The sequence below is a fragment of the Chlorocebus sabaeus genome, chromosome 13 (genome assembly GCF_047675955.1).
Source record: "Chlorocebus sabaeus isolate Y175 chromosome 13, mChlSab1.0.hap1, whole genome shotgun sequence".
NCBI classification, from domain to species: Eukaryota; Metazoa; Chordata; class Mammalia; order Primates; family Cercopithecidae; genus Chlorocebus; species Chlorocebus sabaeus.
This window is the reverse complement of record NC_132916.1, coordinates 50,062,045-50,077,735: the sequence shown is the minus strand read 5'-3', so window position 1 is coordinate 50,077,735 and position 15,691 is coordinate 50,062,045. Positions and strand designations below refer to the sequence as shown.

The 15,691-nt window shown below is 36.8% G+C and overlaps 1 protein-coding gene across 9 annotated transcripts in view; it reads right to left on the bottom strand.

The window, feature by feature from the left end:
* Nucleotides 1-15,691, bottom strand: part of NCOA7 (nuclear receptor coactivator 7) — a 155,087-nt gene that overhangs the window by 28,670 nt on the left and 110,726 nt on the right. For 6 of the 9 annotated variants that reach the window (XM_008007151.3, XM_038000951.2, XM_008007150.3 and 3 more), the window contains 2 exons: nucleotides 13,250-14,292; nucleotides 12,427-12,595 (listed from right to left, as the gene is read on the bottom strand). In XM_008007151.3, the coding sequence (XP_008005342.2) occupies nucleotides 12,427-12,595; nucleotides 13,250-14,292 (1,212 nt within the window). The remainder of the gene's footprint in view (nucleotides 1-12,426; nucleotides 12,596-13,249; nucleotides 14,293-15,691) is intronic. The other 3 variants (XM_008007152.3, XM_008007153.3, XM_008007154.3) reach the window with 3 other exon arrangements.

Sequence of the window (15,691 nt, the reverse complement as noted above, 5' to 3'; positions counted from 1 at the left end):
GAGCAGTTAAGGCATTATTGCCCTATCAAAAGCTGCGTGATGGGTAGGAAAAGAAACTGGGGGTACACACAGCAAAATATAATCCCTAAATTCACTTGACTTAAAATTGATAAGCAGGAACCATTAAACAATTTAATAGATATTACATTAAAAACATTCTTCAGAGTATTTTATGGCACAGAGAATGGGAAATACCAAAGGGGACATGTAAAGAAAGAAAAAAGAATGTACCCTAGAAAGTACTGAAATACATGTGCATGCAGTTTCATTGGTCACTTGTATTGTCCATCATAAATTATTCAAATGCATGTCTGTCTAAAACTTCTGGGGGTTCCTTTCTGAAAACAGCTACAGAAGCCCAGTAGGACAAAGCAGTTTTCATCATAGACGCTGCTGCTAGAAAACGATTGCCTTTTAAAATCCAGTCCTAACGGCCTGGCTGGAAATTCTCATGTGAAAAAGGTAATCTTCCTTGCACTGTAGGGCCTCCTCCAGTTTCAGTATTCTAAAACTCCAAATTAAATCAATGGTTAGTAATACCCAGGTATAATGTCCATTTTTAAAGGGTCTTAGTGTGTCTATGTAAAAAAACCCTTTATTTATTTATAAACCAACTAACTACTCCTCTTTGGAGCTAACGTACAACCACATGACTATAATTAACAATGCATTGTAGACAGGTCCTTTTTTGCTAGTGAGTGTTCTTACCACACGTAACAAAAAAGAAGAAAACAGCAACTAATTGTGTGGTAATAAGGATGTATAATTAGCTCCATTGTGATGTATATTTCACAATGTACACATACATGAAATTATCAGGTTGAACATCTCAAAAATACATAATTTTAAGTTGTCAACTCTATCTCAATAAAGCTGGAAAGAAAAATACTCTTTGATTCACCAAAAATAATAGGAATGCTCTTTTGAGAAAGCTCAAAACAAGAGTTGTGGTTATAAAAAGGATTACTTGAAAATGAATAAAAACTTAAAAGTTTATATTAATATCAATGCCAGAGGACTCAGGCTGGCAGCCCACAGTGTGGATTCAGAAGTAAACATGTTTTCTTTGCTCTGCTCACTATCTTTAAAATTAAACAGTGGACAATACTTAATTGGGGAAATTTAACACATTTAATCAGTATTTCAGCTTCCTTTTTGAAAAAGATGAGAAGATGAAGCAACACCCCAGGCCCATGTTCCCATTCCCACCTTGCTACAGAGGTCCACAGCAGCGACTGGTAGGGAAGGAGCTCTATAATTAACCCGGGCCTCAAGCTTCCTTCACCCACATTCCACAGCCCCTGCAGGCATTTAGGTTTGCAATCATTACTGTTTCTGCATACTTACTCCCAAACACTGTGTGCAGCACCCATTGGCAGGGATTAATAAGTCTCCAGTGGAAATGGACCCCCAGTTATTCTCCAAAGCTACTTGTCTCAAAGCTTGCTCCGCCACCAGAAAGCACTGTGAAGAGCTCACTTACAAAGAAGGTGATTTTTTCATGAGCTTAGGTCTGACTGTAGAGTGAATGATTAACTCAAGGTATTTGCCAAAGCTGGTTACTGAAGTTACCGGGGGGTGGTTGCCTAAGAGGGTGTTTTTGGAGGGTAATGAATTTCTAGAATTTTCAGTTGATTAAAAGAAAGGTAAAATAACCAGGAAGGAAGAGCAAGGAGTGTCACTTTAAAACATAAAATAATCAATAATTACATACTTATTTAGGGGTTTTCCAAAATTCATATTAAATAGGAAGACAAAAAGATAATTCTTTTAGAGATTGTTTTGGAGATCTTGTTTGCGCTTTTTCTTTACTAGTGACTTTCAACTTAAAGAATCATCATAAAATTACAGTATAACATATTGGTAAGCAGTACTTACAAATCACAGGGCTTGTATTCTGAAATATACCTGGTATAAAAAAAACAACCTCAGTTGTTCCAGCAAGCACAGTACTAAAAAATGTTCAAGATTATGGTCTTCCTGGTGCCAGGAGTCATTAAAGATTCCAGGTTAGCCATGATCCCAGTAGAAGCAAGGTGACTTTTGATCAGAAAATTCCACATTAACTATGGTTAAAGATTTCATGCTAGAAAACTAGGTCAGTTTGCAATTCCTTTAATTCATCTCTTATTTCCAAGAAAAGGTGCTGTTAAGAGCATTTTGCTGTTTTCATAAAGGTCCTTAGGACTTGGACATCTTTCCATTGTAAAACAAGTTTAATAGGAGAATCAATTTCATTTTTTATGATTGTTTCTCATTATAAAAGTAATACATGCTCACTAAATGCATGTGAATAGAATATTTAATGGCAGAAAAATACACACTTTTAAGGAAAAGCAATTTACATATACTATACATGTATGATCTATATAGTGTTACTAGATTAATCGCTGCATTGAAAGATTAAAAGGCTATACAGATAAAATGAATTGTAGTTAGTTCTGTGTAAAAAAACTATGAGATTTCAATTTGCTTCTTTTTGCTTTTCTGTATTTTCTAAATATCATATAGTCTATACAATTTTAATTATAAGAAATAGAATACATTTTTTATTTATTAGATTATAAGCTCATTTATTCATGTACCCATCCAACTAATGTTTAAGAATATGTATTATAGGCTGGGCACAATGGCTCATACCTGTAATCTTAGCACTTTAAGAGGCCAAGGCAAGAGGATGGCTTGAAGCCAGGAGTTCAAGACTAGGCTGGGCAACATAGTGAGACCCAGTCTCTACAAAAAAATTTAAAAATTAGCCAGGCATGGTGGCGAGCACCTGTAGCCCCAGCTACTACGGAGGCTGAGGATACAGGATAATTTGAGCCCAGGAGTTTGAGGCTGCAGTGAGCTATGATTGCCCCACTGCACTACAGCCTGGGCAACACGAGACCCTGTCTCTTAAAAAAAAGAATATCATCAACTAGGCCTTATGATGTTTGCAGAACACAATGTCATAACACTTGGTCCCTGCCCTCAGGAAACTTGAAGTCCAGTAGGGAAAAGCCACAAGTAATCCACAGCTGTAGTATAGTATATGTAGTAAGTGCTACGGCAGGGTGGGGAGTTTAGCAGAGGCATCGAAACCAAAGGAGACATTCGAGCTATTATGTGCACTTAGGTGATGTGGGTATGGAGGAAGAAGTCAGGCATCCCAAGCAAGCCATCCAGTAAGTGAAATTTACGTTTCTTACAGTTGAAACACTGTCAGTCGTCCACAGAAGAATCTGATAGAAGCAAGAGATCCATGCTAAAAGGATAAAATAAGCTAGGTACAATGACTGACCAATGTGAGAAGGTGACTGAAAAGCAAGATTATGCCCATATTCTCACTTCAAGGAACTGAATGTTTACTGGTACCATTTACTAGGATGAAGAAAACAAGAGGAATAGGTTGTGGAGATACTCATAGGAATAAAAATGGAAGTGCCGGGCGTGGTGGCTCATGCCTGTAATCCCAGCACTTTGGGAGGCCAAGGCAGGTGGATCATGAGATCAAGAGATCAAGACCATCCTGGCCAACAGGTGAAACCTCGTCTCTACTAAAAATACAAAAATCAGCTGGGCATCGTAGTGGGCGCCTGTAGTCCCAGCTACTTGGGAGGCTGGAATCACTTGAACCCGGGAGGCGGAGTGGAGCTTGCAGTGAACAGGGATTGCGCCACTGAGACTCCCTTTAAAAAAAAAAAAAAAAGAAACCAAAGTTTAGGGCATGGTCAGCTTTAAGTTTGTTTGATCCACAGATGATCGAAATAGTGAAGATTAGTAGGTATGTATATGTTTGGGATGTGGTAGAAAGTTCTAGATTAAAAATAGCTGGAAATGATTGGCATATAGAGAGAGTTAGATTACTGGGTATAGGCAATTGTGTATATCATAAAAGCGTCATTGAAAGGGTAACATTTAAAGAGGAAGTAGAAGAAGGAAAAAACTGGGAAGAGGTGGTAGAGAGAAGGACAGGATGTTAAAGAAACAGGGGAGACAGTCAATGGCATTAAATGTTATGAACATTAATGTAAAATAAAAACAAGAGAATACCCTTTTGCGTATCATCATATGAAGGATGCGACACCTAAGGGATTCTAGGGTCCTAACCCAAATCCAAAGAGGGAGAATATTCAGGGAAGGATCTAGGTACTCATATGTTTAAAGGCTCCTAGATGTTCTTATTACATAGCTAAGCATGGCATCCACTGAGTTAAGCCATAAATTGTTTAACCGCACCCACCTTTGCAACTGGAGGCTCCAGTTCCTTCCCCTAGTGCCTATGTGTTGTTTACCAGTCAAGGTAAGTTAGGAAAGGACCATACTTGCCAGTTCAGGGAGAGATGATCATGGTATTGTATATTGTTTTCGGAAACAAAAGGATTTGCACAGGTAGAGAAGACAGGGAAACCACCTGAGTTCCAAAATATAGTGTTTAAAAGGTGTCAGGCTAGACTTGTTTGGTGAAGTCAAGAAAGTGACCACTGTCAGTAAATCTACACATCTAAGCAGAGCAAGAAAAAGCCAGAGAGGTATGCCAGTTTATGAAGGGTTTTTAAAAATAAAGAAGGGGTTAGACATTAGTCCTGAAGGCTTAAGATATTTTTGTGGGAATGAAACAAGATGAGAATAGTTTTTTTTTTTTAGATTATCATAGACATAAGCAATAAAATAGGTTTTAAGAAGAGCAACTAAAGAATAGGAAATTGTTATTTTCAAGTATTACAAGTATTATTATATTCAATTGTTATATTCAAGTATTACATTCAGAATCAGAGTAGCACAAAGTCAAGAACAGCATCACTTTGGTGTCCCACCTGCTCTCTTAATGCTCTTTGATTTAGATCTGGGCAAAGTGATCGTTGAGATAGTGGGTTAATTTCTTTGATATTCCTCTGAGTTTTTAAGAGTAGAAATCCTCCTTGGGATGATGAAGATAACATGGGATGATCCTTGTAAAAATATGGGCTCAACCAGAATAATCTGATGCTTTTATAATGTTGCATTTCAGGCACCTGAATGACATCAAGGTCCAATGAAGCTTAGCACCCACAGTTTTAAAAATGAGTAAGATTTCAGATGGATGGCACATCATGCAAAGCTCAGTACTCACAACTTTCAGGCTTTGCTCTAAACATTCCAGAACCAAGAGTGAATAGTTTAGAAACACAAAAAGAAGATACAAAGAGAGTTTAAAAATCCTGACTATGATCTGTCATCAACTAGTCACTCCTAACAATAAAATATAGCTTTTGTGAGCAAAATGTTACTACAAGGTCTTTGTATGTATGGATGCTATTACTCAACATGTCAAAAAGGGGCTGGGTATGGTGGCTCACATCTGTAATCCCAGCACTTTGGGAGGCCGAGGCAGGGGATCACTTAAAGTCAGGAGTATGAGACCAGCCTGGCTAAAATGGTGAAACCTTGTCTCTACTAAAATGCAAAAATTAACCAGGCATGGTGGCGGGTGTCTGTAATCCCAGCTACTTGGGAGGCTGAGGCAGGAGAATCACTTGAACCCAGGAGATGGAGGCTGCAGTGAGCCGAGATCATGCCATTGCACTCCAGCCTGGGTGACAAGAGCAAAATGCCATCTTAAAAAAAAAAAAATGTGAAAAGGGAAATACATTCCAATTTGCATTTACTATAGTAAAGAATTTAAAGCCAACAGAGATTGGACTAACATGTCTTTAAATATATATTGATATGAAAGTAATCTCATACAATTAAAATGTGATTAGAGATAAAATAAAAATTAATTGTGTGCTATTATACCAATACCAGGAAAAATAATAGAGAATAGAAAATAAAACTAAGAAATTCTTAAAGAAGCCTATTTAGGGAATGAAAACTATGAGCTTAAGGCTCTGCTCTAGACAGAGCTAGAACTAAGTATGACACATACTTAACTATGAAACACCTATTATCTATTCCATTACTTGTTCATGGGAGTAGCTTTCCATTGAATATCTTGAGGGAAATGTTGACTTAAAGAAAAGGTACCATTTCTTAAAAAGGGGAGTTGAGCTCTTGGTTCTACTCTTTGGTCCAGGCAACCATGGAGAACACTGGGTGATGAACTATACTATAGGAAATACTACTGTTAGTCTCAAATTGGACTATACGGTATATACACACAACATAGATTATACCTTTTAAACTGACAGATACCTGTGTGTGCATGTATACGTTACTCATTTTTATTGTGAAAGCACAAAAATCCCAAATATTAAAATGAGATTGTGAGACATTGAATTATGCTTGACATTATGTAATAACTTATGCTTTCTAAAACAGAATCAATTTAACTTATACATAATGAATTTATCCTAAACACAAGTGCAAACACAAAACACAACTGTCTATTGAGTACAAATTAGTTTGCTGATCCTAAATAGAAGCCAATTAGAGAAACAGAACTTTAGAATACTTTTTAACAAATAAATGCATTATACATTTTTATATTAAGGTATAAATAAGTTTTTAAATTAATTTTTTTTTTTTTGAGACAGGGTCTTGCTTTTTTGTCAAGGTTGGAGTGCAGAGGCACGATTTTAGCTCACTGCAGCCTCAACATCTCGGACTCAAGTGATCTTCCCACCTCAGCCTCTTGAGTAGCTGGGACTACAGGTGTGTGCCACCATCCAGCTAATTTTTGTACTTTTTTGTAGAGATGTGATTTCACCGTGTTGCCCAGGCTGGTCTTGAACTTCTGAGCTGAAGCAAGCTGTCCACCTCACTCTCCTAAAAGTGCTGGGATTACAGGCATGAGCCACCACGCCCAGCCATAAAATTTATTTATTAAAGAAATCACACAGAACCAAAACTCTCCGGCCTCAATTAGCCTTACCTTATGTCAAACAAATGTTATATAAAAAGTGCTCACTCACCTTTAAAATAAGACATTTTATAGCTACATTTGTTTCTTTATTCATCTACCGAATTAGATATAAAGAATCATAACACTCAGTGTTCCAAGCATCTGGGGAAAAGGATACTCTTATGCTGGTGGGTGTATACATGGCCATACACTTTCATGTGCAACATGTATTTAAAGCCTTAAACATATTCTTTGATTTCGTAAGACTCCCTGAAGGATTTTACAGATACTTTTAATGTAACATTGCTTATAATGGCCAAAAATTCAAAAGAACCTAATATCCAAAGTAAGTACATGAGTAAATCAATCAGAAAACATAATGGTGTGCTAACTGTATTTTGTGTGTGTGTGTGTGTGTGTGTGTGTGTATATATATATATATAAATAATATAGCATATGATATGGTTGAGATCTGTGACCCAGCCATATCTCATGTCAAAATGTAATCCCCAATGTTGGAGGTTAGGGTTGGTGGGAGGTGTTTGGGTCATGGGGGCAGATCCCTCATCGCTTGGTGCTGTCCTCGCCGTAGTGAGTTCTCCCGAGATCTGGTTGCTTAAAAGTGTGTAGCAAATCCCCCCACTCTCTCTCATTTCCACTCCTGCCGTGTGAGAGGCCTGCACTGTCTTTGCCTTCTGCCTTGGTTTTGTAAGCTTCCTGAGGCCTCAACAAAAGCAGATGGCCAGCACTATGCTTCCTACACAGCCTGCAGAACTGTGAGGCAGTTAAACCTTTGTTTCTGATAAATTAACCACCCACAGGTATTTCTTTGTTTCCGATAAATTAACCACCCACAGGTATTTCTTTATAGCAACCCAAGAAAGGCCTAACGCAGCATATGATGTGGAAAATGTACACAGCATATTAAGTGGAAAAAAAGCCAGTTGCAAAATAGATTCTTTCCCCATTTCCTTTTGGTTTATCTGTATGTTCAAATGTTAACAAAAGTTACCTCAGTATACTTTTTTTCAAGTTAAACAAAAATAAAAATTTAAACTCCATGAGCTTTCCCTCTCCTTCTCTCCCTTCGCTTTCTTATTACTTTACTTATTATACAAATGACACTAACCAATTTAAAGTTTGGATTAAACATTTATGCATGGCTTGACAAACTCTACATAATTCCTGCTACTTAACACTATTTCCATCTTATTTATTTTAAAAGTTGAATAATATAGAATTAATTATTATAAAACATTTCAGAGATTAAAAGGCTATAAATAATTGGAAAAAAGAGAACAGTTTTTCCAGTAATCCTTCTACAGAAGGATTATTGGTTCTTTCTAATCAAGGACAATCTGTTAGCAATAAGAAAGGGAAGGAGGGAAAAAGACAATGCTGGTTTTTAAAATATAAAACAGTATCCAAATTCACGGAATATTATATCTCTACAAGGTGTTAAGAACTATCTTCAATCACTTTTCATAAGGTTCTCGGGATAGTGTCCCAGTCTTACTTACCTAGAACTAGGTAAATAAGTGCCTGCCTGCCAGGAAGTATGTACTCAATAATTATTTGTTCAAATATGATCTAATTACTTAATGCTTATAATCATCTATATTTAAAAATTTTTAAATATCTTAACCCATTTCCCATTTAGGAAAAAAAAAAGTACAGCTTGCTGCCAGCACAGTGTTCTTGGTGCAAATGGTAAATGGGTTAATATAGTCTAAATCAGTGTGTCTGGTTCATTTCAGCTCCTTTACTGCCAAACCAGGGGTCAAGGATTGCTTTAGTTTTTCTGCCTTCTCCTTGTCTGTGATGATAAATGTGTAAGGTATCTTCTGCATCGAACTTTAAACTTCACATTGTCCTTATTGATCTATTTTTTAAATTAAGAAGTTATGGTACAAGGGGATAAAGTATCTAATTCAAGGGCTCCCACTTCTGGGGATTCCCATTCATGTCTGCCTGGTTCTGAGGCTCATTATTTCAGCCCAAGACTCCACACCTCTTCTAGGGGAGGGGACAGGAGTCAAATCTTTACATTATTTAGCTATTGTGGCTAACAACCCCACTTTCAGAATGGTACACAGGCCTGGGTCTAGTACTTGACCAGTGTTTCTCAATGTGAAGTGATTTTGTCCTCCAGGGGACATTTTAGCAACCTCTGGAGGTACTTTTGTTTACCACAACTGGGGAGATGCTATTAGCAGATAGTGGGGAGAGGCCATGGAGGTTGCTAAACATACAATTCACCCCCATCCCCACCCAACAACAAACTAGTAGTCCAAAACATCAACAGTGTTAAGGTTGAGAAATTTTGTACTAGATGATTAAAATACGGTGGAACATTGTCCTTATGTTTAAACTAGCACCAAGAGTGAAAGCAGGAGCCAGCATCTGCCAGGTTTATAAGTAGAGTTGTGGAAACTGTAAATCTCCCCAGCACACCACTATTATCTTCAGCTGTCTCAAGGGAAGCACCTGATTTTGCAAGCTGCAGTGGAGACAGGGAGGACATAAGGTTAACAAGTATTTAATTCTCAGTGAACCTGAGTATGTTTCAAGTCGTAGTGTACAGGTGTGCAAGAAGAAACTGCTGGTTTTCCTGGATTCATGGAGGTCTTAGATCTTCTGATAACTTCTACCAAGGTAAATAAGACTATTACGTATTTAGGCAGTTTTTAACTACTTCACATCTCTAATTTCTAGTATCTAAAATTTAATAAGAATTGCTACAGAAAAAAACTCACCCAAAACAGAGGAGATTAACGGAGACTATGCAAGGCTTCCGTTGTCGGTGTCCTTACCACCCTCTGACCCCCCAGCCCTGCCCTCTCTATGGTCTGACTTGGTAGATTATTCATATATTGATGGAGCTGGGAAACCCATAGGGTACATTGTAAATAAAAGAGGAGCGATTTGGTAGAGTTAACTTTTTAGTAGTAATAACAATAAAGGAAAAGGTAAACATTTTTTAAAAGTATTAGGAACAATAGAGAGAAACAGTGAGACGTACATTTGTGAAGTGACACCATCAAAATTTAATTATCCTGTGACAAGGAGCTTCAATATAGTGGATAAGTCAAAGAGACCTGCCTAAACAGAACAAGTTGTCACATCTATAAAGTCTATGAAAAGGATACTGTAATCCACGAAGGGGAAGGGAGCCACTCCTAGGGTGGCTTCACTCCGCAACTGAAACTCCTATGGATGCACGGATCCATTAAACAGAAAGGCAAGTAGAAACATTCAGTTTGCTGCAGCAGGGGAATCCAGAAATTATAACTGAAGTGAGAAAAGCTGTACATGCCACTTCTTAGCTCCCCCTTAAGGATTTCTGTTGAGCCTTAAGTCCTGAAGAATTTCATGAAGTAGAAACAAGAATAAATTATTTCTTACTGTGGAGGTCTGGATGAGAATTAACCATGGGACTGCTTCATCTTCCCCCTACTTAAACTAAAACGTGGGTCTCTTCAAGGGAGGTAGACATGGAAATACATGAAGTAATGGTTACCACAAAAAAATTCCTAACATCTACACAAAAAAACTATTGTCATTAACACAGTGTAACATAACACTTCCAAGAAAATATTTGGTTGATTCACAATTAGTTCAAGAAAGAAAACTAAGTATTTAATTGCTACCCGAAGGTATTTGCTACCAGGTTATTTGCTACCTGAAGGTAAACAAGTAATGGACACTATAAAATACAATAGAATAGAATCCCACAAGTGACCTGCTTTCTTTTTGTTTGTTTGGTTTTTGAGACAAAGTCTCACTCTGTCGCCCAGGCTGGAGTGCAGTGGCGTTAGCTCACTACAATCTCAGCCTACTGGGTTCAAGTGATTCTAATGTCTCAGCCTCCCGAGTAGCTAGGATTACAGGCACCTGCCACCACACCAGGCTAATTATTTTTGTATTTTTAGTAGAGATGGGTTTCACCATATTGGCCAGGCTGGTCTCAAACTCCTGACCTCAGGTGAACCACCCACCTCAACCTCCCAAAGTTGACCTGGTTTTAAAAGCTTACAAAAACCACTTGAAGTGGTATAAGAAGTCAAAGAGAAGTACTATTTTAGCTTTAAGATTTCTTCTGGGTTAAAAATGACAGTAAAATAATTACATGTGTGGGATTGCTTCAATTATTCTACAACAGACCTTGGTGCAGACAGTCCCAGCAAAGATAACACAACTGAAAAAAACACAATTGTCTTATATTATAAATAATATATTTTCCCAGAGAAAAAGTGATATATATGATAGGTAGTTTTTCTGACAGATGATCAAGTTTACACAACCCACAATGTAACCGAAAGTTTCAGCGCTTTGTTTTCCTCACCTAGAAAATCAAGAATGGGCCTAAATCTCTTAGGTATCATTCAGCTATAAAATTCTAATTCTAGGACTCCAATTTTAACAGAGCTTTGGAAATCTGCACTGCTTCTTTGAAACATTTTAAAATAATGACAAAAAAGACACATTTTCTCCTCGTTCTCCTCAATATCTCTGAATTTCCAGGAGATACTGTGGGGGCTGCAGGCACAGGTGAAGGAGTATATTACATAAATGCAAAACAAGTTATGTTTAATGCCTGCGTTAATGTGGGTTTGTGTCTAAGACAGGTAAAAGCTGTTAGCAAATTCATTAATAAAAAGCCTATTGTTTTTCACATTAAACTATAATTTATTAAAATGAGACAACTCTCCCGATGAGAATGATCATTCTAGGTAATAATCAGCCAGAAGGTGCACCCTTGCTTAGAATTTAATTTTGTTTACTGAGAAATCATGCTATGGAAGCTTGCCGAGTGTGTTTGCTCTTGGCAGGTGTGTTAGCCAGAAGGTCTGGCTAGATGATGATGTTTTTAAGAGGCAAGATGCATGGTTTTAACAGTGTTGAAAACTAATTGCAAGGACTTTATAAGACATTTTTATTCTACCACATATATGAAATAAAAGCATTTGTTTCTAAAAAGAATATTCCCTAATTATTTTTATTATAAAGACATCCTCAATGATATACTGTTGAAGAATTTCTATGCCACTATCCCTCCTATTCTAGACTGCCACATAACCAAGAAGGTATCTTCTTTGGTGATTTAAAAATACAATCTTTTCTAGGAGTATACAGCTCCTTGAACCTATCCAGGGGATCACATTTCTTATGCTGCTGAGCTATAGACACTCCCTCCATAAAGCCAACAAATATTTCATTCCCTAGAATTGTAAGCACTTTAAATATTATAATCCTGCCTCTTTCTTGCATTTAAGAGGCATTTGGATCTGCTCCATAGTATTCCTTCATCCTCAATGAAAGATCACTTCTAATTACTGGTACTTGAGAACATCAAATTCTTCTTTCATTTAAAAATCAACTCGGTAGAAAGTTATGAAAGCGGTTCAGAACATAGTACCTATGACAGCTCCATATTTGTTATATTAAAACCACCATTTAGCAGAAAGCCACTTTAAATAATATCCTTCTAGAATTCTAAAATCTCCAATTCAGATAAAGCTCTTAATCCATAATAAAATGAAGTATTTTAAGATAAGGAATATCAAAATGCAGTCCAAACCTAACAGACCCACAGACTTTCCATTGTAGCCCATACTCACCTCTCCCGAGGAACAGCAAACCAGTACTCTGGCTGCTTTCTCCGTTTGCCGTACTGCTGGACCATGGCTGCAGTGTGAGTGGCAAAAGATTTTCTCATTGGTTTTCCCACTTTGATGCACAGGAACATGGGTGGGGTCTTGCTTTTTTCTGCTTTTGAAGGAAGTATATCTGAATCACACATGAAAAAACTCTTCCTCAATATTGACAAATTGATAATAGAAGAACTTTTCAACTTAAAAAGGATAGTGCACAATCCTCTCTTAGTCAAAACTTTGCAGAAACATCCTACAACATCATATCAGGACTAATAAATTTTTCAAGCCTTTTTTAGTACACAAGGAAAAAGCTTTCGTTGTACTTTCAGGTTGAAGTACATCCCATGAGTTGCTACATACTGAAAATAAGTATAAAAACCAACAGAATAGCAAATAATGGAGAATTGGGAGAATTCATATTAATGAATGCTACTGATAATCCAATTATAACATAATGCAATTCGGTTTAGAATTGAGATCTCTTCAAAAACAGTTTAAACTCCTCTAGATTTAGAAAATAAAGGTTAAAAAAAGGAAGTAGCTTGAAAGACTAAAAGTAAACTACTTTTGAAGTAGGTATCTAGAGATCTATGTCATAGCTCAAGTTCCAAAATAGATACCATATCTTGTAAATTTTCTCTCCAATTGTTAATGCTATCAGCAAAGATATACTCTATTGAGAAAATATTGTTTTCAAATAATTGTACCAATTTGGGTATTACATGTGCAAATTGTAGAAAGGCAATTATACAACAGAATATAAAGGCACTAAAGAAAAACAGCTTACCTTCAATGGGTACCTGAATTCTCTTTAACAGCCACAACTGAACTTCAGATTTATTATCCATTTGTGCACCTTGACAGCTGTTGTCCAGAGTAGATTCCAAAGAGGAGTCTAGAGCCTCTTTAATCACATTTTCTTCTGTAGAAGAGTTCAGTTTTACTGGGAGGGGCTCTCTCTCTTTCACATAGGTCTTATCTGGCTCTTTATTGCCCTCAGTTAGGGGATTGCCTGCCTGGGAAAGAGAACTACTAAGGGTAATGTCTATTCCCCCTGGTTCAATACTTTTTCCATCACTTAATTCTGTTTTCTGCAAATTTTCAGATACCTGTGACCCTTCTTTGTTCTTATTTAGGTAATATTCAATGAGTTTAACTTTATCTAGATCTTCATGTATGTTCAGTGTGTTTTCTACCCGGCTTTCTGGTGAACCAGACTGCTTGTCCACTTCTGGCATTATATCTTGCTTCTCACAGGTTTCTAAATCTAGCGCCCCCTTCAGTTCAACATCATTTTCTGCTCCCAAAAAGGCTAGAGCAGACTGCACCTGCATTTCCACGGCTGAATTGTTTATTTGTGACTCAACCTTCTTTCGTTCCTCTGGGTCAAGAGAAAGGCACTCCTTTGAGGTGTCTTTTTTGTCCATTCTACCATCAGTTTGAGAAGAAAGTTCTTCCAAGTCAACAAAATCATCATCTTCCCCTAGAAAGTTTTCTTTGGCTGTAGATTCAAATGCAGCAGAAGTGTTGGAAGGTTCCTTGCTAAGCTTAGTCACTGTGGGAGAGCCATGGGATGTCTCCCTAGAGGATTCCAGTTTCTTTAATTTCTCTGACACAGAGCTGCCTGAGGGCTTTGTAGGTGTGTGTTCTGTGGACTTCTCCAAAGGTACTGTTGGTCTGGAATCCGAAGTCATGATTTTCTCTCCATTCTGCTGTCGTTTTTCCTTGTTGATAGATTTGAACTTACTGAAAGGGTTGATATCCTTTTCTGAAGCCAGGTCTTCCCATTCTCCAGGCCTGTACAGAGGACAAAGATCCTGAGGTAGGTCACTGTTGGGGGAGAAATGGTGGGTGCACATGGAATGTTAAAAATAAAACCAAAAACAAAATGGAGGAAAGGCAAAAAACAAAACAGAAACGCAACGAAAAACCAATACATAAATATACCACAACTTAAATTTATGTTCAAATGATTTCAGAATAAAAAAATAAAATCAAGAAATTGATTTCAAAATGAAACATAAGTCAACTAAAGGAAATGGTGAAAGAATGAACCATGAGAGTTGCATATCCTACTGGAAGCACATGATGAATTTGGAAGTTATACATGAACACGGAGATGTTACCCATAAGATTTCTAAATATGCAATAATAATGTATCTGACTTTCATGAAGGAAAGGATAAAGAAGAGGAAATATTTTAGTATCAATGTCTAAAATTCCTTAAATGTGCAAACCTTTTCCTTTTCATCAAATAGTATAGAAAACAATTACACTAATTTTGAAATGCTCATTGACTTAGTAGCTACTCACTTAACTGCTCCATATAAAGTCATTGACCTTGAACCCTGATTCTGGGTTTCATGGCTTAGGATCTGATGCTTCTAATCATAGACAGCCCTCTACTCCCAAAGAAGATGCAAGAGGAAGCTTCCACTATTATTGTTGGTATTTGGCAGTTGCTCCATCTTATAATTTAAAAATGTATAGAAAAGTGAATCTTATTTAAAAAGCTCTTATGTATAATACTTACGTTTCTTAAGTAAATATTTCATTTTATAACAATATCGCTTTATTTATAGCAATGGTGCAGCTCGTTTATCAGCTGAAACACATTGTACTGGGATGCAATCAATTATTTTTCCTTAATAACAGATGCTCTACTTTCCAGATTGGAATTACATAAAAATATTGATTAAACATGTTCTCCCAAGTGTAAAATAAATGATCAAGAAATATACTTTAAAAAGAGCAGCAAACCACCATGGCACACACCTATGTAACAAAGCTGCACATCTTGCATATGTACCCTTGAACTTAAAATAAAAGTTGAAAATAAAAATAGTAATAATTTCAAATATGTGTAAAAAAATATGATTGGAAATATCTTGAGTAAACCCATCCACTTACCACTGCTACTAGTAGTGTCATTACTGGGTTGAAATGCAGAGATATAAAAACCCTTTTAAAGAATAACATTTCAATTTTCAGAAATAATTATATTTTCTAAAAAGGTCAGATCATCTTCAGATAAAACTTTATCTGCTATTTTGGCTTTGAAATAAATGGTTATGACAATAAAGCAACAAAGTACCAGGAAGTTCTGAAGTTCCAAAAGACTGTCTTCCCAAAGTGACTTTATAAACCATCTGCATGAAAGGTTCATGCTTTTTCCAATAGAAAATAAAAGCCTACGTAATTGGTTGGCTCCAACAAACGCTTTAAAAAG